General features: G+C 42.1%; 1 protein-coding gene across 1 annotated transcript in view; it reads left to right on the plus strand.

Moving 5' to 3' along the window:
* ST18 (ST18 C2H2C-type zinc finger transcription factor) overlaps positions 1 to 24126 on the plus strand; it is a 184650-nt gene that overhangs the window by 100069 nt on the left and 60455 nt on the right. Inside the window, exons 8-9 of the mRNA XM_078685664.1 lie at positions 7624 to 7860; positions 20068 to 20183. Coding sequence (XP_078541790.1) covers positions 7624 to 7860; positions 20068 to 20183 — 353 coding nt within the window. The remainder of the gene's footprint in view (positions 1 to 7623; positions 7861 to 20067; positions 20184 to 24126) is intronic.

The following is a 24126-nucleotide window of genomic DNA, read 5'->3' on the forward strand; positions in this document are numbered from 1 at the left end:
GCTTGATAAACCAATAAATTAGGCTTTCAGCCATGTTGCCTACACCATGTGTTCCTCTTGATGAAAAAATATACCCTTTTTCAAAATGTACAAAGAAGACCAACATTCTGATGCTGGAGTGTTAGAGTCAGAGTTATTGCCACTTGACTGGTTCCTAAAACTACAAAAGCCCATAGTGGCCTTACTGAAAGTATGGTACCTGGCAATTCTTCCTGATTTCAACTCAATGATAATTTTTTTAAACAAATGCATTTATCAATGCCATCAACATGCAGGTCTTCATTCTTCATAACTTCCTCCTGCTATTCCATGCTGACCTTGAATCGGAGATCACAAGAGGCATTCATCAATGTAATAACATCTGCACCAGTCTAGTAAAGAGATTTTAAGTATGCAAAGACTGTATCATCTAGTGGCTAACGGGTGCATTTACTTCCAAAATCACAACCACATAAACCATCCCTATACCCGATTCACTGACTCCCATTCGATTCAGGGATACAAGGATCAGGTTCAATATTGTCAATGTTGTGCGCAAAGCCTATTAGTAAAAGAGTCCTTGACAGCTCCTGAAAACCACAACCTCCTAAGTGTTACCAAAAAATCTGTGATTGAAAACTTGATCAATCATTGTACCTGTAAGTGCAAGAAACTTGGAAGCAGGGCCCTAGAAGTCTATGGCAACTAGCTAAGGGATAGACTAAACATTGCCCATTAAAGAGAGTTTGAAAGGGACTGTATGTGGTTAGAAGGGGCCCAAAAATGAAATAATTCAAATTGCCCATAATTGGTCTCCATGCACAGCAGGGGACACTGCTAATATATGTTGCTCATGGTTTCCTATGTACACTCAATTGGACTCGAACACCCCTAACTCTAACATCTGAAAGATTTTTGCTGCATACCTTAATTCTTTAGTGACTGAAAGGCAACAAAACACTCTTCAAAAAAAAAAAAGCATCAAATAGAGAAAAATTAATGTGGCACAGCAAATCAAACAATGTGGAGGCAGATGTTGTATTGCACAGCAGGGCAATTATATTAACTCTTTCTTGTATTTCCTACTGTGTCCCAGCACGTCGGCCGCTCAACTGGTGCTTTTGTTTTGTTGTTAAATTATATACCTCAGTGTACCACCTTGAGTATTAAAAATGCCTAAAAGAAATTGCTTTGGATTTTAAAAATATTAAATTATGTTATGCAGTAAGCAAGTTATATGCTAGTCCTGCTGAGCAATATGTTATCAGCTATATGCCTGAGAGCATACAGGACACTGACTGAGTCACTGGACTCCCTGCCCTCTGTTTCATGTTCCAGCTCTTGTCTTAAATGCTCTGATTGTTGGTAGTGTGGTAGCAACAAAAACATACTGCTTCTTCCAAACAGCTTTGCTGCGCTGCTTTTTGTCCAAGTATGCGAATAAATTAAATCCCAGAAAACACATTGGGCCTCATTAGGATGCAGTTCGGACCACAACCGACAGCTTGGCGGTTGCTGTCCGAAGCGAATATACTGCTGTGGTCCGACTGACACATTTGGATGCATGCAGTCGAGGCATCAGTCAGAAGGACTGTCCGAAACAATGTGATGGGCTCTTGGAGCTTCTTGGTAGGTCAGAAAGGCCTCATAATCCCATAAGGATATTGTTTCTGCCGTCTGGATTATGATATCGATTTTCGACAGCCTTTCCATGTCAGCCTTTCCGACAAGAAAAGGCTGTTGGAAAGCGACATTGGGGGCTCTTAGCAGGGCCCCTGTTATACCTGCTGCTCAGCCAGTGTGACTGAGATGTGGAAGGTTGATATGTGGTGATGCTGTGGAATGTGGAGGTTGGAGAGAGTCAGTTGGAGAATGGGCTGAGCAGAAGGAAGGCTGCTCCTGGTGGGACTTAACCATCATCTTACTTAGTTGGAACTATGATCCAATAAATCTACCAATAATCTACTCTACAGCCTCCAGAACTTTCATTTACAACAGCCCCCTTCCCCTAGGCCCTCTGCATGTGGACCTGGAGGGGCTCCCATGGTGCCCCCCTTAACATCCCTGCACCATGTGGCAGGCACTGTGAGGTGCCTGCCACATGGTGCAGAGATTTTTAAAAACTTCCATGTTTCAATGGGAGCTTGTGCTGCGTCGGTTTTGGCCAGCCGCACAAGCTCCCGTTGAACAATGGAATGTGGGGTCGGAACCACCGACCTGAGGTCCGTCGGTTCCCAATCTGCAGCGATGTCGGTCGGAGGCAACTCCGATCGACATCGTAATCAGGGCCATAATCTCATTGTTCCACATCTGCTTCATGCAGGGATCCCCATATAGTAACTATCTGGTTCACGCACCGTTAATGTTTAACTTTGGGAATGTACCGGGGAAGATTATTACTTTCTGTTCACAACTTTGAATTGGGATAGAGAAAGAAGAGGGGCACGAACAGTATTGGTAACAAGCATTGACAGTGCCAATAGGTCTAGCTTTAAAAGAATGTTGTATTGTAATGTGAAGCATTACAATCAGCTAGCATGGGAATGGATATGTATTTGTGTGGAAGCAAAGAACTGAACAATGATATAGATGTTGGTTAAAAGGTGAGGTGAGAGATGCACCATCAAACCATACCTAAAAATCCATGTAGGTTAATGACTTCCACCTGTACTGAGGTCAAAGAAAAACACCATAAATTATATTACAATGTCATCTGTGGGCCCCTGAATGTTCAAGTTGGCCAGCTAAATATATAAATAAATAAAGCAACCACAGCTGTGTGGAGGCCATGCACCTTTTTTGTGAAAGCATACACTTCTCCCCAATCTCCTGACTCTCAACATGTGGACAGAGACAAAGCCCTCTCTAGTGATATTCACATAATTGTCTGGTAACAGCTGCACTGTCATGCCAGATTATAAAAACTGCATATTCCTTTGAATAGGGTATTATTTAATATTGTGTTTCTTTTTCCTCCAAATTGTAGTTTCAATTTTGTGAGGAAAAAAAAAGGTTTTCGTTTGGTAACCCCACTGCTTCTTTCCATGTGGGCGTAAAATGCATGCAAATATTGGTAGCAAAAGGCGTTTGTATTGATTATTACAAAAATAAGAGCAATGCGAAATTTGTATTTTCCATAGTTCTATAAACCTCATCTCTGTAATGCAAGCACTATATTTTTTCAGATATCTGTGATCACGCCAAAGGATACCGATTCACTAGCAACTGTTGGCTCCTATAGGGTTAATATCTTGTATCTTTGTAACTAGCATGGATTAACGCGGCTGAATAATGCACATGATATTGTACAGATGCCATAAGATGTGGTGGTTACTAAGTTATTATCCTGGATAAGCTGTGCTGTCAGCTTGGAGGTTTAAAACTATCACATCAGATTAAACTATTTATAAAAAAAAGGGACGGAAAGATCTAAGCAAAGCGTCTTACTGGGTGCATATTACAAGTGTATTTACATTCCTTAAATATAATAAAACATATCTCTGTTTAAGCTGAGTGATTTAAAATCTGAACTTATCGACCAACCAAGGAAACGCAAGAGCTGCCTTTGAATATTTAAACTACATCATCACTTGGCAGATGGACTGTATGCCAGGAAAAAACAATGCACTTGTGTCTCGTAAACCGCTGGAAAGTAGGGAGCACTGGCAGCTAGGGAAAGGTGCAAAGCAAGAGATGCACCTGTGAGTGCAAAAGAAACTATTCGTTGTATCATTAAAATAATTAGAGAATGTCCTACTAGAGCCGAGCTCTGGGGAAGAGTGGGTGTCTTTTTTGCTGAATTATAGGGGCTATTACGTCCCAAAAATATTTTTACTGAAGGAAACATTTTCCAAAATGTACTTCTGTCTCTCCTCTTCGGTTATTAAGTTGGTTAACAGCAGTCTCGCAACGTTCCTTTTTCTAAAAGGTTTCGAGTTGTTATTGGACGATAGGAAAAGTATGCTTTGCGAAATTCAGAAGGTTGTCATATATATCTAATAACCCATCATCCTAAAAGTTTTGGTGCACAGTTCAAATTAGCTGCTCAAAAAATGCAGGAATCTGGAATTGAGGAATTTTACTCTAGTAAATCTCATGGGCCTCATTTATGAGGCTGTGCGTCACTTTTACGCCGCCAGTGCGACACTTTTTGTGACGCACCAGTGGCATAAAAAATGCACCTTGTTGCGCCATATTCACAAAGTGACGCATCTAGGTAGATGCGTCACTTTGTAAACCACTGTGCCACATTATACCTACACCAGGTATAATGTATGCAAGGGGGCGTATTGACGCAAGAAAGGGTCGTAGAAGTGACGCAGTGAAATCTATAAGATTTCACTGCGCCACTTCTAGGATGCAAATGCGTCAATATCTTACGCCTGCCTCACAGCAGGCATAGGACTGACGCAGGCCCTTTCACATGGGGCTTGCCCCATGTGAAAGGACGCATTGCTGGAGTTGAGTCACTTTTGTGACACACTCCAGCAATGCATCACTTTTGCGCCATACAGATACGTCAATAATACTGACGTATCTGTAACTCCTTGCGCCATGATGCGTCATACTGTAAATATGATGCATCATTGGTGTCGCAAGGAGGGCGCAATGAAAAGTGACGCATTGCTGTTTTCACGCAGTGATGCGTCACTTTTCATAAATTAGGCCCCCATGTGATTATACGCAAAATTACAAAAGTGTGGTGGAAAATCTGCAATTAAAGGACCCAGGAATGTTGTAAAAGATAAATCATTAGGAGCCTCACTGCGATTGACCCAGTGAATTGCGATTTTTAACACCACTGATAATTACGGGTGTGATAACGGTCGCCCCTACGTTTTATTTCGGAAGCTCAATCCTGCTGGAATTTAAAGGGGGGAAATTCCTAATAAATAATGGAGCATGTGGATTATGATGCAGTAGTCTCTTAAATGTGCATTTTGTGTCTCATTTGAAGGGCAGAGCTTCCAACGAACGAAAATGACTTCACCCTATCAAATTCGAAAACATCCAATCCGCCATTATTACTGCATCCCATACTGGGCCACATGGAATATGGGACAAGGTGCTGAAGAATTGTTGTAAGGCAGGGCAGTGTAGTTAGTGGGGCAACTAGTAGGGTATGGGTATGGACACACCCCTACTCAGAAGGCCACATGGCACATTTATGGCAAAGCTTACTGGCCAAGGTTTTTTAAGTGATGGGATGCCGAACTTTTGCTTGTATTTAAAAAATAGTATTGCGTTTGAAAGCTAATGGATGCGACTTGATTTACTCAATAGTCTGTTTACCAACATTTCCACAAAATCATGGGTGAGAACACATGACTCTGTGTGACAGATGGGCCATGGGTAGCGCAGAGTCCACTTCTCCCTTAGACATGCCACTATGTTTCCAAGTCGAAGCAACACCCGCACGGAAACATTATAATTGTTGCAGTCCAGAATCCATAGGCGCAACCCTATGGTGGAATTTGTGGGAGGGTGTGGCCTGACAAGTTCTGCCATCAGTTGATGATATCATAACTGATTTGCCAACACTGGAAAAATGGCGTCCAAAGTTACTGATATGTACCTCCCCAGATCCTGAAGAAAACACCAAACACACGGGAAATGGTGCAGATCTATGTCGATCTCACACAATGAAAGTGTGTGACACAGATACTTTTAATATGGTTAAGAGCAATTGCACAATACATAAATATAGGGGTGTGTAGCTTTGCATGATAGGTTGTTAATGTATGGGTTTATAACAATGTGCCTTACAGTTACTGAAGTACAGAGGCCTTATATGTATACCCAATTGAGGCAAGGGAGTCCTTGTTTTAGGAACCCTAGAAGGGAGCGACAGTTGATGCTGTACAGCGGTTTCAGGAGGCAGCGAATGCATATAAGTGACATTTTGTGAGAGAGACATACAAGCCTTGTAGGTGTGTAGTATTTTGCCCAGTACTAGATTTAGGAGTGGGACTTTAGATACTGATGACGGTGTAAAATGTTATTTACCTTGTTGCAGCCACTTATTTGCTATCTGCATATACAGGTTATGGTGAACTAGTGACTACCTCCTAACCCCCCCCTCCTAAATTTGGATAGTAAAACTCAACAGCACTGACAACTTCATTCGGGCAGGTATCACTAAGCATGGTCCAAGGATCAGCTACCATGCATCTTTTCCTACCTCACTACCATAAATGAAACTTGACCCAGGAATTTTGCCTGTCAGAGCTGTATAATTTTGTCTTGGAAATTCATTTTTAAGACTAAAACAATTCCTTGATTTAACTGCGCAGCTATCAAGATATGCTCGATTATTTTAGTGTGTGTTGGTTTATTTTCTTTTACTGCTCTAAATGCCAGCTGCTAGCATGTAGCCTAACGGGTACAAGTTTTATTTACACCGAGAAATCACGAAAGATGCAGGATTAGAACATGAGCTTGCCTTTACTCTCCCAATTCCCAAATGTTTCAACGAAATGAGGTCTCTTACTCAATGCTACACAATTTACACCTTTTGAGAAGATCTTGAGAAAGGACTGACAGTTCTGTGACAATTGTACTGGGTTTGATCAGAAAAAAGACACTGGATAAGGTGGTACGTTTGTTTTTCCAAAAGATAGTGAAACAGGAAAACGTGTTTGTGTCTGCTCCAGGGTTTGTGGTCATAAACAAGAGTCCGTGAAAACAAGGAGGGAAGGAAGGCAGCTCTTACAACTTTTGTTTCCTGCAGTGTGTCATTCATCAGCTGTGCAACCATCACGTGGGAGTGGAAACAGAGAATTGCAGAAGTAAATACTGCTGCCAAATTTCAAAAGCATCATTGTGGGTCAAACAGTTTTCGTCAGAGCTTTCCTACTACTTAACTATTCGAATACCACACACATTCAGCTTTTTAGCTTGAACCTTCAAGCGCCTGTGCTTTATTGAACGGAATATAACGCAGTGTTGGCCTTTAAAGCTGTCTTTCAAAACAAAACTTACGAATCACTCAATATATTTATATTTTTTTTACTTTTGCAAAAACAAACTCGCTGTTAACTTTGCTTACATGCAAATATTTCCTTTTCAAAACCCGTGTTATTAGTTAGTGCTGGGGTAATGCATGCAAATATTCTACTGTGTCCCGGCATAAGCACCGCCAACTGCTATTTGATGGTTCTTTGCTTCCGGTGCACAGAGAAAACACCCCACCGAGCTTTTATTATGGTTTCGCTCTCTGTCTACCCAAGAGTGCCTGAGCAGAAAGTAGGCTGATGAGCTGGAAAGTGCTTTAATGCTCTTTGGTGAATTGGGGTCATATTTCTCCATAAGAGTATCAGAATGCAGAAGACGATTTAAAGCTAAACTTTTTTTTAAATAAACTCAGATTTATTGTCTGCGGTTTATACTCTCAAGCACCTTATTTAAATTCTGCTTACAGCGTTTAAGCACGGCAGCATGCAAAGCTTTATGCAGTTGCACCAAATTCTTCGGAAGAATTAAATATGGAACGATGTCCATAATTCTAAAAGCTGGCTTTAGTGTATGATACATATAAATAAAAGCTTGCACTTTCATTTATCCTTTAAAAGCACCACATGGTCGCATCATGTCGGGCACACTCCGTTGTTGTCTTTTTAATGCCTCTATAATCTTTTATTTCAGATTGAAGTCGACGCGAACGGTACTCTAGATCTGAGCATGAAAAAGAATCGCCATCAAGAGAAGGGCGCACCCATTACCGCCTCCAATACCGCCGAGCTACCTCCGCCGACGTCTCCCTTCAAGGCGAGCAGTGTTCTGGTCAACGCGGCTTTCTACCAGGCCTTCTGCAAGCAGGAGGGCTGGGACGCGCCCATCAACTACAGCAAGGCCTACGGTGTGAAGGAGGAGGAGAAAGAGGTAGTCCCCACTTATTGTTGAACAGAGGTCACGTGTTGGTACTTGAACTTTGATTTTGGTGGGAGTGCTGAAGTTGTTGAATTAAGACATCACGGTGGGCGTGTGCGGAGGACGGCCGGGGGCCGTCCGAACCATGCCCGGGGGCCGTCCGAACCACGCCCATGCCATAAATCACCCGCACCGTGGCAAAAGTTTCGCAGCGGGCAAGGGGTTAAACACTTATGATTGTCCAGCAAGCAATGGTTTGGCACGCAGGCAACTTCAGGAGGTGTCTCCTTATAAACTATACCGAGTCTACACTACATGGCGGAAAACAGCCAATACGTATATAAAGTTTATAAACAAATACAATTACTTCATATTTTTGACTGACAAAGGAGTCCTGTTTGTTAGTAAAATTGGTTCATTAGGTACCCCATATGCATGTAAATCATTTATTTATTTAAATATATATTAGTTACAGTAGCATGCTCAAACCCACATTGCGGTCTCTTATCACCAGTGATGGAGGGAATGACATAGAAAACAAAGCAATGGTAAACAATGCAGGATTGACATACAAAACACAGTTAATGTTAAATCATGTAGCGTAGGAAAAAGACAATCTTAGAAGGTGGGAAAGCTGGCCCTTTGGCAGGGTCACTCCAAAATATTGGAAATTCGTTTTTGTTGACTTTACTACTCTGGGCACTTTACCACTCCTAAAGTGTATGTGCTCTCTACTTAGAACAGGGTAACACTGGCTCATCCACAACTGGCATATTTCATTTATTTATAAGTCCCTAGTAAAGTGCACTACATGGGCCTAGGGCCTGTAAATTAAATGCGACTAGTCCGCCTGTAGCACTGATTATGCCACCCACTTAAGTAGCCCTTTAAACATGTCTCAGGCCTACCATTGCAGAGCCTGTGTGTGCAGTTTTAAGATGCCATGTTGACCTGGCAAGTTAACTCTTTTACCAGGCCCAAGCCTTCATTTTGAATACATATAAATAACCCTTAAGGTAGGCCATAGGCAGCCCAAATGCCAGGATGAAGTGTATTTGAAAAGTTGTACATTTACTTTTAAGTTTTATGTGTCCAGGTAGTGAAAAACTCTTACATTCATTTTCCACTAATGCAAGGCTTATCTCTTCCATAGCTTAACATATGGATAACCTCATAACATTTTATAAGTGTAATTTCCAATTGGGAAAATATAGAAATTTTGAGTTTGATGTCTCTGGACTCATAATTTAAAATCACAATTTGTGGTAAAGTTGGATTTTAAGTTGCAAGTCTGAAAATGGCACTTTTAGAAAGTTGGCATTTTTTTACTTTTGACCATTCTGTGCCTTATGCCTGTCTCTGAATACACATCTGGAGAGGGTGACAGATGGGCCTTATGCATTCCCTCTAGACATCCACACGTAATAACTTTGGTGTGACTTGATAGGCCTAATAGGCCATTAATTGGCTTGATGGGGGCGGGGCTAAGCACATCCCTACTTGCACTTGAATAGGCTGTGCCCTGTCTCCACTAAATAGGCCTAATGGCCATATATTGTCACTACAGCCTGCTTGAAGCCAGGGCAGGGGAGAAAGGGGGATTCCCTGCACTTAAAAGTCACTGTGTAGGAGCTTCTCCCACCTTGCAAAACCAAGGTACCAAAGTAAAAATACTGGACCTCTGACACCACCACTTTAGTACACTTTTGGACCTGTGAATACTTTGCCATTGTTAGAAATGGTGTCGCTAGTTGGCATAGGTATGCACCCTGTCCATGTAGGAACCCCCACTCAATTCAGGGTAAGTGTAGGGCACACTGAGGTCCTCATTTGCTATATATTGAAGCTCTGCAGTGCAGCCAGCCTTCCTGCTGTGCATCAAAATAAAAGTGCTTGATTTTGCCATATCTACAAGATATGGCACATTCCTGCCCTTCTCGCCTGCACCGGCACACAAACAGCATCCATGCGCCAACATAGACACCCTTGCGTCATGTTGCAAGGGTGCCTGCATTGCGGGGATGATTGTTTTTGTGCAGGAAGGGACACCTTCGTGCAAAAAACCAATCATTGATGGTATTTTCCTTTTTCTATGCATGTTGCAAAATGCAGCACACACTGAAAGAGGAAAACACTACTGTCACATTCTGACACACACTCAGTTTACAAAATGTTGTAAATCTGGAATTGTGTCAAGTTCCATGAATGTTGCTTGGGAACACCCATAGCAACACCCATGGAATGTCCCTTTCATGTAGAGTAATCCATGAAAAGGGCTTATATTTACAAGGCCATGAAAAGTCATGCAGGGTGACTTTATGTGGCCTTGTAAATATGGGCAAGCCCATTGTGCTGCTGGTGCATCAAAAAAGCTGATGCACATGCGGTGCAATGGGCTTGAAAATGAGGCCCTAAAACTTTACCTGTGCTCACCATCTGGTAGCTTGGCACAGAGCAGTCAGGCTAAACTAAAGAGGCAATGTGTAAACTATCTGTGCACAAACAAACACAGTAACACAGTGAACACACCACAAAAGTATTCCACACCAGTTTAGAATAAATATCCAGTATTTATCTGAGTAAAAGAAGACCAAAACAACAAAAATCCAGCATACACACATCAAAATATGAATTTTTAAAGATTACATCAAAACGCAGTACTTAGAAGTCTATAGCTCCAACTGGGGCTAACTGGCCTGGCGAAATCCCAAAATTCAGTCTGACCACGATGGAGCACGGGATGAATACAGGAATCATGCAGACCCCATTATAGTACATTGCATGCCTGGGAAATCAAAGACAATGCGGGGCACAGAGGAAATGAGGCATCGCGGATGCATGTATTGCATTGGTTCTATAAGGCGGTGCAGGGTCATTGAAGCTTTGTCGCTCCAGGATGATGCACTACACAGAGGAGGTGATGTGTCGGTTGCGGGTGCGAGGCCTTTGTTTCTAAAGTCATCACAGCGTCGATGATGCATTGATATCAACAGCTTGATGTGTCAATTCTACGGCGTCAAAGTCAAACCTCTGGGCTGAAGGCAATGCGTCGTTTGAAAGCCATGCAGGGCCACTCTGTGTCGAAGTAGTGCTCGAGACACACGCAGTGGCAGTTCTTTGGAAGTGTTGCGGTAAAGAAGCAGGGAAATTTTAATATCTGGTTTATATGCCCCGATGAAGGAATAACTGCCAATTTAGTTTTTCTACATTGTACAACATTGAATCCATAGGCGAACATGGGAATAATTTAATAAAGCAAAAGTATTGACATGAGTGACCTAGAATAATAATTCAAAGGCTTAAAAGAATAATTATGATATATCCAACAGCTTGCCATGGTTAGATTTAATATAACTATAACAGAAATAAATGATAGAACTTGCTTTTCTGTTGTGCCAAAATCCCTCCTTCTAGCAGCCTCTCCTGGTTGGCCAGCCTTTGAAAGGCTGAGCTTAACTTCTCTGATGAGATATGAAGTGGCCTGCAAAGAGTCAAGTACATCTGCTGGGAGACGATCTGCAGCTGCAGAGCAAAAGGTGGGGGTGGAGTAGCCAAACTGGTCTTTAAAGAGGAAATGCCAGAGCAGGACAAAGTCTCGACCCCACATCCTTCACCCCTAGCCAGACAGGAGCCCTAGTAATTGAATTAGCAGAGGGGCTGAAAGGGGAGTGTTAGGGGAAGTTAGCCATGTCAGTGGGATGGCTTAGTCCGATCTCGAGGACAGAGTTTCTCCATCTTGGATTTTAAAGAATAATGCTTTCTGGGTCAAGAATATGCACGACTTTGGAGGTAGTTGTCATACTTCTGGGTTGCACCCTGTACCCCATTGGTTAGGGGTGCCCTCCAGCATGCCACCAAAGTAACACTGGATAAATATTGGAGAGCTGCCCAGCAACTCCGATCCCTTCCCTGAAACTGCAAGAAGAAGAAAGACTGCTCTGCTGGACCATTGAACTACACAAGACAGGACTTCACTCATAAGGACTGCACCTGCTGCACACTTTGGTCTCCAGCCCAAAAAGGACTTTGCATTGCTCTGAAAGAAGTGGACTCCCTGAAAGCAACAGGTTAAAAGAAGAGCTCAACCTGCATCACACACCTAATCAAGAAGAAACCAGCTGGACAGCATTCAGTGGACTTTTAAGAATTTTGCAAGGCGCATTGTGGATATTGTAGTTGCAACTTCCCAAAGAGCAATTCAGAGATTCTGAAACCTTGGATTGGTGTTATGGATCCTCAAATACCCCAAAAAAAGTATCTTGAGAAGAAGGACTGCCCTGCTGGACCCTTGGGCTGCACAAGAGAGGACTGCACTCATATGTACTGCACCTGCTGCACTCACAAGGCTTCACAACAAAATTACTTTGCCTGGCTTAAAGGATAAGGAGTGGACTTCCTGATCAGCAACAGGTAAAAAAGTGCTGGAAGGGGTAGTTGAAATATCAACAATAAGGACAACTCCAGCTGCCAAGTTTTATCTAGATTTTACTTAGATTGACCATGTGCATTGTAGAAGTCACAGTCCCAGACCCTGAGAGGAAAACCAGAGCTTCAGAATATTTGGCTGGATCTGTGGTCTACTTTCCTGCATCAAGAAACACTTCTGGAAGTAAGTGTAAAAGTGTTACAACGCGGGCAGCCTGGACTCTTGACTATGACCTTGTCCAGCGAGATCTTTTTAAACCCTCTGAATGCTATTTGATTCAAAGTGCTAGTTTTTCTTTTAATCTTTAAGAACACATATCTCTATTTCCCTATGTTGGATTTTGTTAGTTTTGGAGTAAATTTACTCTTAAAAATATAATCTATTTTTAATTAATGTGGGATTTTTATTGTGTATTGTATCTTACTTATTTACTCTATTTGGTGTTGTTAAATGCTTTACACACATGGCTCCTAAGTTAAGCCTTCCTGCTGGCAGCCAAGCTAGAACTTTTCAAAATGTTTGGTACCTAAAACAAAGATATCAACTAGATCCCAAAATTGAGCAAACACAGTTAACTGTAGCATACGCCTGCCAGAGTTCTGTCTTGCCCCACTGGATGATTTTGGCTTTCAACGGAGAGACAAATTCTGAAAATAAGATTGTTGGCCAGGTTTACCAACTACACTGTACCTTGCCATTGCTCCATGTACTGATGCCCTGTCAACAGTGGGTGATAATGTGCAATATTACTCATTTTTGTGATTGGCCTGTTCATCTATTACTCAGATCATTTGTGTCTTGCCAAATTGATAAAACTAGTGATCTGAAACTTAGCCCAGTCATTGGTAACTAAGAAGAAAACTATATTCCAAAAAGGAGATATTAAGACGTGCAAAGGACGTATCACAGAAAGTGAGCACTGAAATGTTAATTTAAAAAGCAGTCTCTACCCCAGTTTTAGACTGGCTGGCATCTTAAATAGTGAAAAAAAACAGGAGCTGTGCTAGTTTACCACCTGAGACAGACGTAAATGGTTGCCTATCACAGGCAGATTAACACGTGCTGCCTTTTGCTTGAAATGTGCCAGCATTTGTTGACGTATATAAAGTAAACAACAGAATATTACACATTAAGATACACAGAGCAAGATAACAAAACAAAACATTAATCAATCTCAGGAGCTACTTCCATATTCTGGAACTCCCTACTTATGGATATCAGACCTAAAACGAGTCTTGTATCTTCCATCATCTATTAAAGACTCATCTATTTAGATTTTACCTAACCCACAGTCCCTATTAATCCACAGGATTGGCCCATTGCCATCTGATTTTACTCATCAGTATTGTTCGATACTCATGTTTTTCTTATCGTCTCCCATTCTTTCCATACCATCTTTACCCTCACACATTCAGCCTTTCCCACTCCACCCTAATTTCTATTTCTCTCCTCCTGTCCAATTCGGCTTTCTCTACTCCCAATCTCACCTCTCACATTCTCACTTGCCGCTCCTCATGACCTTCTCTTCTGATACCTCCTCTGTGTCTCTCCCTTTTTGTTCTATTGTCACTCTACTCTCCCCCTATCTATTCACCCACTCCACACCATCCCCACACCCACCTGCTTCACTTGTGATGCGCTTCTATACGTTTGGTGACAATGCGCTATATAAAAAACATATAAAAAATACGAAGTCACGTTACAACAAAACAGTCCCAACAGGACACAATACAACATTCACATTACAGCACAAGAACATATTGCAATAAAGCAGCACATAAACAGAGCAGCACAAAAAAATTGAAACACAACACAACAAAATGCCATACCATAAATATGCACAAAAGTCCTTGTCACACATTAGCACCTCAGAAACCTGCTTTCATTATAAGATGGTTGAAGATGTTTGTACCATGCACTGCCTTCACGTACCAACAATGAAATGAAATGCCCGCAGTGAAAAACGTGTTGTGATCCGGACACAGGTCTACAGTCAACAGCGGGGTTTTGTTTGTGCACATCCCTGCCCTTATCTCTTTCTAAAATGCTCAGTGTTCCTTATAAAGATCCAAATGTACATTTCAGGTCTGTATCTGGCAACGTTTTCCACAAGCAAAAACACTGAAGGCTTTTATGTATTTCTGGCGTTTTTATCTACTTCTCATGCATAGCAGTTGCTTAATTTCGGGTGGTAATTTCCAGAAAATATTGTCTGTCCCTATCTGTGAAATAGCCTGTCCAGATGCCCTCTAACAAACAACAACAAAAAAGCATGAATCTGGACACAGCTCAAAATCCCTCCTAAATGGAAATCACTGACAAATAGCTAAGGCTGTTAGTTCAGTTCACACTGTCAGCTCTCCAAATATTCCAGGGCTTAAAAATGTTAAAAGTGCCAGATGCCATTATCTGTTATTCATGTTACCATTATGTTCTGGTCTTTGCTCAAATCAGTATAAACTTCCATCTGTACATTAATGGAATTCAGCCTCTTTTTCCTTTGCAGTCTTTTGCATTTTACGACCATCCATTCAAACGTTATTTTCTTTTTCTCGCTCATTTTTTCTCAGTTTCCTATTATTTCATTTTTGCACCACTGTTCTTTTTGGTTTTTTTTGTACCCTTTATCAAATAGACACTTTTGTAAAATGTAATTTTATACATAACGCATGCTGCAATTTATTGCCTTTGAGGGTTCAAGTAAAATGTTATGGGTTGAGTTGTAGGTGTGAGTGTAGGGGCGGTTCTCTTCAGTTTATTTAATGTATGATATAATGTACCCCTAAATGTATATCACTGTAATAGTACAAGTCTCTGAGAAGATCCATGACCCTTTTGTGGTTGCGTCCCAAAAGCATTAAAAGGGCACAGAACTCTGAGTTGACTTTAATTATCAATGTAAGGGTAGACTTGGGGAATGCCATCTAATATAATATAACAACTGTATCTCAGTATCAACAAATGCTAGGTCTTCTCTACGAATTGCGGCCAACTGAGACCCACAAATTTAATTCTGTCCCTCCTTTCCCACTTATGGTCTATGTTTAGCATTAGAGGTTGTTGTGAGGGAGTTTAAATCAGTGCTTAATTTGTAAAAAAAACTAAAACATATAGGTGCCTGGGTTCTCACCATGAGACCCCTGCAGCTAGCACAACCCATTGCCCCTGCCAGTGTGGTCAGTGGTAGTAACAGGACAACTAACCATCCCACTCTTGCAAATGTGACTATTCAGACTTTTGATACACATTAAAAATGATTAATACCTGCTGCCTGAGCTACTCATAGCTTTGGGTGGCAGAAATTAGTCATTTTAATGTATATTGAATAAAAAGTAACTGTTGTTGTGCTCATCAGAAAATTAACAAAGAGCGCCACCATGTGTTAGACTCTCATCAGTGCCGGTGTTGACAATAATGTGGTGGAGCCGAGCACCCGAAACCACCAGCTGAAATTAAACACTGGTTTGTGCACAGCCTGTTAATGCCGTAGCCCCTCTTTTGTTTTCTGAAGCACTCTCTTGGCTTTGAAGGCTGTCCAGGTTGTGTAATGCTTGATGGTTTGGTTGCACGCTGACTCTGATCCAAACATTGGCAGAAGTGGGTGCATGTGAGGGTGGTAAACCCATAATCACACTGTCTGGAAAAAACTGTGCATCAAGCAACTATGGGAGTCTTGTAGTGTTCCCACCAGTGCTTAAATTGTGAAAGATAGTGGCAGTACCCAAAACTCTGCTCAGAATCCTGTTGTTGGTACGAATAAATGTCAGATCATGGAATATAAAGGCTGCCTACCCTCAAAGCCAACTGATCCCTCTTTAATCCACAACCAGACACTCCCTGCCCCTTTATATCACTCTTGCAGGGTCTTGCTTTCCCCTTTGTGTTGGTTTTACTGTCTTTCGCCATCATTCCAAATTGTGGGTTTTTGTCCCTCTCTTGCTCTTGGTTAATGTCTGATGCAGAAAAATAAGTCCCAATCCCTAAAAATAAGTGTCTGTGGCCCGACAGCAACCACCAGCTCAAATTAAGCACTGGTTTTCCACCTCCTCCATTTGTGGTCATAGAGGGCAGTTTAGGGAACAACAATGAAGACTATGAGGTGCAGTGATGTCACTACTCACTTGTAAAAAATACATTACAAATAATTAGTGAAGTCCTTATCTTATCCCAAATGTTTTTGATGTCAATCCTGTGATAGGAATAAGAAGTTCAGGCCATTATTGGAATATTCCTGTTTCTATCTTTCAGATAACACATACAATTGGAGTGTCACCTGTTCTAATAGACCCATAATTCACAAAGACAAACAACCTAAAGCAACGGAAATTGAAGTGATTTGCCCAGATTCATGCAATGTAGTCAGGGTTGGAAGTTAAAAATCAAAGTACGGATTCAGATCTTCGTTTTCCATATCCTAAAACTTTTTCAATAGATAAAAGCTTCTCCCCCCAGTATTGCCTGCTCGCTGGCAATGCCTAACTCTATCCAAAGAACGTGCCCTGGCTGTTGGGAAGGAAATTCTTGAAAGATCCATTAAAGGTGGCAGTTGTGCCAGTGATAATGTGCAACTTATGTGGATAGATCATAAGAGATGGATTACAATTAAAAACTCTTTTTTTTAAAACATTGACCATATAGTTCATTTCTTTCTATGCAAACAAAGGTCACTTTGCAACCAGTGACACAGGTCAAATACTGTACATCTGTTCCTAGCTATTCAGATATGTCAGATATTTAGACCAGAAGCAATTGATTCTTATTGTCGTGGGCAGGAGTAAGTCTGTTTACAGTGTGGGAGTAGGCAACTCCTCTTGGAGGATGGGGCCCCAATTTGCTGCAAGAGCTGCAGATGCCTTGTGCCCCTGGCACCATTCAAACATGCGAACTGGCACATGTATTAAGATGATCTGTACATAATTGTAAGGATACAGGTCTGATGCCAGGTGGGTCAGTTCGATTTTCTGAGGTTGTCTATGTAGTGCAATAGGGTCAGGTAACAATAACATCTGTTATTAGTACCCATGGAAAAACCAGTTTGTAGAACAAGGTATATAATCAACCAGAGCATGATTATTTTAAAGTAATTGAGTCCTGCGATGCCTCTTGGTCCGAAAATCCATCAAAACTTTGCTGGCACAGCATTACTCATCAACGACTTTTCTCTCTAGCTGGCAACCTTCTAAGCTGTCGTGCAGTGTCACAGGAACTGCATGTGAAACATTGTTACCTATGTTAATCAGCGACATGACTGTGCCATGCAAAAGGCAAATATAAGTGCATTAATCCGCAAAACACAAACATTAACGTTAACGTTTATCACAATTATTGTTGGGTAAAATGCCAACCGTGCTTTTCGCTCAATGGTTTCCAACTCCAGGGCCAACGCTTTGTTCTTCCCAAACTTTATTTGCAGTTCAAATTCCCCCGTAGGCACGAAAAGAGCCGTAAAATCTGCATACAAAACAACAGATGGCGGCCTTTACATTTTTATAGATGAATAATCAGAAAGGTTCAATGAGAGATAATGACTTGTTGCTAAAGTTCAGGCTCCAAGACACCAGTAGGCTGGCGCTGTGCTTCAAATGAAGAATGCTGATTTGTGACAGAGAAAAAAAGCGTGCCCTGGAGCATGAAAGAGTCAGTTGACTCCGTTTCAAAAGCTCCGACGGCCATTTGCGCCGTATTCATATTTACTGATCTGAATGTGTCGCTCCATTTCTCTGAGAATTCGGAGTTTTAATTCTGTGTGTATTTTTTTTCAATACGACTGCCTCATGTCCCACAAAACACAGTAAATATACGACTCTGAATTGCCCCTGGAGACCACTGTCCTTGCATTTCTTTTAGAGAAAAACAAAAGCTGTGACCACATGGACGTGGTGAGCCATTGTAAAGCGGAAGGCCGCGTCAGGCTGCACGTTGAGATAACGCAAGCTGAATGGATGGTACTGATGGTGGTTATGTGACGTGTCCTTGCAAGTAGATGTCTGCCCTGGGATCATGCACTGTTGTACTCATGTCGAGTCCATTTACAGTGTGGGATTGGGCAACACTCCCATAACTTAAATGGGTGTAAGCAAAGGGGTTTTCCTCAGGAAAAAAAAATATATTCCTGGAAAAATGTAAGGGGCAGATTTACAAGAACTGCCGCATCTGTAGAGATGCATCAGTTTCCTGGAGCCAGCCTACGAAACCCTTGCGCCAACATGGATGTGCCGTATTTACAATACAAAAAGAACAATTGAGGGACAGAATGCAGAACAATGTCATACATTCACCTCAGTACAGAGATCTGGGCCTAAATCCATCGTTTTTTGCTCACCATGCCATTCCAGTTTGGACCCAGCCATATGCAAATCAGTCTTGACCCTGCGCCCAATGGGAACAGTCCAGCCCGAACTGCCAGACCACGTCCTCCATGGACTGGATGCTTGTTTCCACGCATCTGTTGGCGTAAATGTCACGCATTACTGGAGTCATGTCGCAAGCACGACGTAACTTCTGCAATGCATGTTGAGGCCTATTCTCACTACACTGCGTCACTCCTTATGCCTGCTTCAAGCAGGCATAGAGTTTTGATGCAGTGGCGTCCGAGAAGTGGCACAGTGATATCTTGTAGATTTCACTGCATCACTTCTACGAGGTTTTTCTGCGTGGGAACGCCAACCTGCATACATTATACCTGACTCCGGTATAATGTGGCGCAGGGCTTTACAATGTGACGCATCTCCCTAGATATGTCACGTTGTAAATTGGCCGCATTTTTTACGTCGCCGCTGCATCACAAAAGTGACGCAACAGCGGCACAAAAGTGTTGCAAGGGGCTTGTAAATCTACTTCTAAATATGCCAGGAAATTCCACCAGCATACATGGAATGTATCAGCATACTCCTGGAAATCTATAACTGCTGTAGAGTGCACAAGTACTCGGGAGTACTACATGAATCCCATGAAAGTCAGAAAACTGCTTCAAACATGGGAGCCTTTTTATGGAGGCCTCCAAATATGATATGGAAATTGTTGTACATGGACTTTGACTCTTTTCCCTAGCCTTGTAATTCCTTGATACTCACTTGATGTCACAGTATGTTTACCTGATGACATCATAGAATGTTGGGGGTTTTGCCTTGGCCTACAGACAGTTGGAGGCAGGCTGAGTGACAGGGCGGTCACTCCCCACCACCTGATGACATCAAGTGAGTATCAAGGAATTACAAGGCTAGGGAAAAGAGTCAAAGTCCATGTACAACAGAAATCCTCTCTTTGCAATGACTTCCAGGTCATTTTCTCTTCCACCGTGTGATACTGGCTCCTCACTGGCTGACTGAGCGAAGGGAGCCAATATCACGTGACACACGGTGGCACTGTGTGAGGTGGAAGGTCTGGTATTGTGTAGCAATATTGTGGCAGGAGGTTGCTTTGGAGGGCTCATGGAGGAGGGGGTGGGGAAGAAAAGGGTTTCAACTGGCACAGAACTGTTTTTTTTATTACATTTAATTTTCTGTATGTCTTTTTCTCTCTCCTTTTGTTCCACACCACTCGTTAATTTGGTGTACATCTCAGTATCTTCCCTCTGTCTTCTTTATGTTTTTCTCCCCTCTCAGGTGTCTGTATCCGTGTACCCCCTTTGATCCATTCACTATGTCTGTGTCTGTCTCAGAGGGAAGCATAAACTTGCTTTGATAGGATAAACATGTACGAGGTCACAATTTATTTGCCACCGTTAAAAAGTCACTGTAAGTGCGGAATCCCTCCGAGGATACAACTCAACATATGGTGATATTTTATTTCAGAAAGAGACAGGAAGCTGCTCGGAGAGCATAGAGGAGAAAAGGTACCCTGGAGACGTGCAAATGCCAAGCCCTAAACCCAAGCTTCATTCCAGAGACTTGAAAAAAGAGCTCATTACGTAAGTTGCAGATTTGTTTGTTCTTGGGCAAGAAATAGTCAACCTTTTACCCAACTCATTGTATGGACAGAAGTCCATGACGAGCATGTTACCTACGAAATAACCGTAAAAGTGACAAGCAGGAGTAACGTTGAATGCAGAAAGATCCATGCAATGCAATATTTAAAAAAATATACATTTAAAATGTGATGAGCCAACTAATATGAATAAAATACCATGTAGATGTGTATTCGCCTTTCTAAAGTACATATTCACAAAGCTCCACGCCAACTCTTCATCAAGGGTTGTAGACATAAGATCAGGTGACCATTAGAACTCTTTTTGCTTCAGAGATGTTTTGCAATAGCTTGTGAAAGGAATCCTTAATACATCTAAAAGGGAAGGTGTAATAGGACATTTTCTGAAAAGGAATGGCCAGTAGATAGCTCTGAAGAGGCGTTCTTGAATATTTAGGATACCTGGCATGCATGCGTTCATGTAGACGTCAGGCTCTATCGCCATGAAAGGCCCGTCTGCCCACCATGTCTTGTGGCGCTAGTAATCCTTGAATAAAGGGTTGGCTGTGATATGGCTGATGGATGGTGTGAGAGGGCATATATCACCTACATGGTGCAAACATTGCCATTCAGATGTCCCTGTGACTCCTGGTGGCTTGAAGTGCAACAGGTCACTGATGAACGGCAGTAGAGGTCTGTGAAGGAACAGTGCATGCATGCTGTACAGGCAAGTAAATCCCCAGGGATCATACCATATGCATCATTTATGGGTAATCCCAAGGACTACCTTTCAAGAAGTGCTTGTTCACCCCTGTCAGTAGGGTAATCCTGAGGTTTCACCTGTCGAAACAAGGTGCATTCAAAGTAGAAATACAGAATTGCCTTTTGCAGCACTTAATGCATGCATTGATGGCAGCAGAAGCCCAGAAATTCTACCATTTGCACATCAAACGTCCATGTCAACAAGGGAATTCCCCTTCTGTCAAGGGGTAAAGCGCACCCCTGAGGCCCTTTTATGTAAAGGGCGCACTTTCCCTGTTTGCGCCCGGTGCACCTTAAAACAGGTGCACCGGGCGTAGACATGGAATGTTTTGCCTCTAGGGCAGCCGAGAACACATGCTGCACCTAGGCAGTGCATTCAGGTGAAAAATGGAGTGGCTGCTTTGAAGCCGCTCCATGTTTCACTGTGCGGACCGCAAAATGCCTCTAAGGGGAGATTAGAGCTCTCCTTGCAGGTGAGTGGCTGCACCCTACTGCAAGGGGATATCTGGGGGTACATGGGATCCCCTTTCCCCTCCTCCAGACGGCTGCCATCAGGGGGCACACTGACAGTGGGCGCAGTGTCAGTGCACCTACTGACAGCTTCTTTGCCTCTGCTCCCGTGTCTATAATATGTGGCAGAGGCAAAGGGATTCCTGCATTTGCATGGGGCCATATTCGTATGTAAATGAGGGAATGCCCTAGTGCGGGAGCTTTATGTGTGCCAGCACTATCGGCATTACAGAAAAGGTCACACAAGCATCTGTGGCCCCTTCTGTAATACCAAAGTACCCCAGGGTTGGGCAAAGCAGGTGCAATGCCCATTGCGCCTCTGGGGCACTTCCATAGTATGGCCCCTTGTAAGGTATTCCTTCTGATTAGCATGCACCTCACTTTACAGGATAATTTAGATTTCTCTCCCACTGGGGAACACTCCACCAGGACTTCCTCATACTGAAAGAGTTGGGGAACAGGGCAACTGGGAACTGTGAGTTTGAGGACCTCACAAGTAGGTGGTCAATGCAGCCACCCTGACATGACAAAGCAGGGGTCTGGTGGTCTGCTACTAATAGCGGAGGCGCGAATATTAACATTTGCTTGGTTCTAGCCTTGCATCCTTCAATACTTACATTTTTTTCCATTGGGAGGTGGGTAGTGGGTCCTTGGTGGAAGGAAACTACTGCCTCTCTCTGACATAATCTAAATGAGGCACTCAGAGACCATCTTCAGCGTCTCTATTGTATGATGATATTTGTATATTGTTGGACGAGTGGTTGGAAGCTTTAAGCTCCAGTTAAATAGAGGGTCTCATGTGGGTTTATGTGCTCAGTCTAGTGTGTTTCTTTGTGCTATATTGTGTTGTTTTTAAGAAGATAATAAAGGGAGGATCTTGCCGTGCATTCGAAAGACTGAAATCGACTCTTCCTAAGTAGGTACAACACCCATGCTTCACAGAATCCCACACTTGTTTATGTGGTTGCATCTGGCTACCTTTGGAAAAGAGAATCAAATTCAAAATTCTTGCTCTTCTTCATTACTTAACCTAATTGGAGCACAAGCCCAGGCTGACTGAAATACTCGCCTCAAACTATGTACTGAATCATAGCATCCAAATAGTTAAACCATGTATAATTTGTCAACCAAAGCTCAAATAAAAAAGAGTAAAAGTCCTAAGGCAATGTAGTGCTCACAAATCAACCTTGAGTGACTTACCACATGTTCTTTGGAAAGTGTTAATGGCCAGTATTTAACTAAAGGAACTGAAATTTGAACAAATCTTAAATATTGGTCTAAGAGGGTGTCCACACCTCCTCTGACCGATGGAACAGAAAGCCATCCCTTCAGAACACGCACACACCTCAACACCAAACCTACCCAAAAGCCACAGTCAACCACTCATATTCTCCAGCAAATAGTCACCCAAAACAGAACCTCCTCACTGTTTGAGACCAGGACTTTGAACAGTTCATGGAGCATAACAACATATCTACTGATCATACGGCCGGGACTTAACTGTCTCTTAGTCCTACACGTGTTGTAAATTGACCTCTCCTATACTCATACATCTTTCCCCACACCCAGAAGCTCATCTCATCCAAGCTTTATACTTATCAGATCTTACTTACTCATAGAGTTATGAACCAACCCATTGCCTAATTATTGTTTACTTATCCGTTACACAATAAATATGTGTTCTGAGTCTCTGAAATTGCTCCGGGGGACAGGTTAGCACTTTACAAAATACTAAAATGAATTGATATATAACGCAATATAAATATTTCATCCTTCACTTTGACTTGCCTTCTTACACTAATTCCAGTATTTGTAAGATTCATACCTAGTGACCCGTGCAAAAGTTAACCTTTCGTTTTGTTTGAAGATCAGAATAATGTCGTACTGCACAGACTGGATAAACATACTATGATCCAAAAATGCGTTGTGAGTCCGGCAACTGACTCACAAAGCTTTTTATGGATGAGTAAGCATGTACTCCTGGAAATTCATGTGTAGGCTGCACCTAAAATTTGAGTCCAATATAACTACTCATTGTAAATGCTGTGTGAATCTGGCCTGGAAATTGAGAAGCAATTATCACTAATCACACTAAGAAAACACAAATGCTCGAAAAAATAATACTGCGTGAAATGGTCCCAAAACATTTTAAATGGTGTACAATATACTTGTTGGGAAACCCCACGCTTACTGTCTTATAAAATAGGGGCTTTGGGAAAATCAAATTATAATGCATGCTAATTGTTCCCACAGCAATCCTCATCTATAATTAGGCTTTCAGAACAGTATCTGAGCCTGGACTAATCTAATAGTACATATGTGAATAAATAATGGTTTTGTTATGGGCTTTTTACGGCCCCAAAACAGTTTTTCAAATAAACTATTTCTTGCTGTATTAATTGGAAGTGATGAGGTTACTAAAAAAACGTTATTTCGAAGGAAGGAACTGCCCTCCAAAGTGTTGATTTTTTCCCCCAATGATATAGAGATCACTCTATTAGAGTAAGGCATATTCGTTGTGCACCAGGTACTCCACCAAGCATCACAGTGGTGCCTCAAGGCTAATTTCGAACATCACTGGAGCTTTTGAAAAAACTCACATTTAGTAGGTAGGTCCTTGGGCTCCAAACAGCTGCATCCTTCCCAAAGGAGGCTACCACAGCTCCAATTATATG

Source organism: Lissotriton helveticus, chromosome 4_1 (assembly GCF_964261635.1).
Source record: "Lissotriton helveticus chromosome 4_1, aLisHel1.1, whole genome shotgun sequence".
NCBI classification, from domain to species: domain Eukaryota; kingdom Metazoa; phylum Chordata; class Amphibia; order Caudata; family Salamandridae; genus Lissotriton; species Lissotriton helveticus.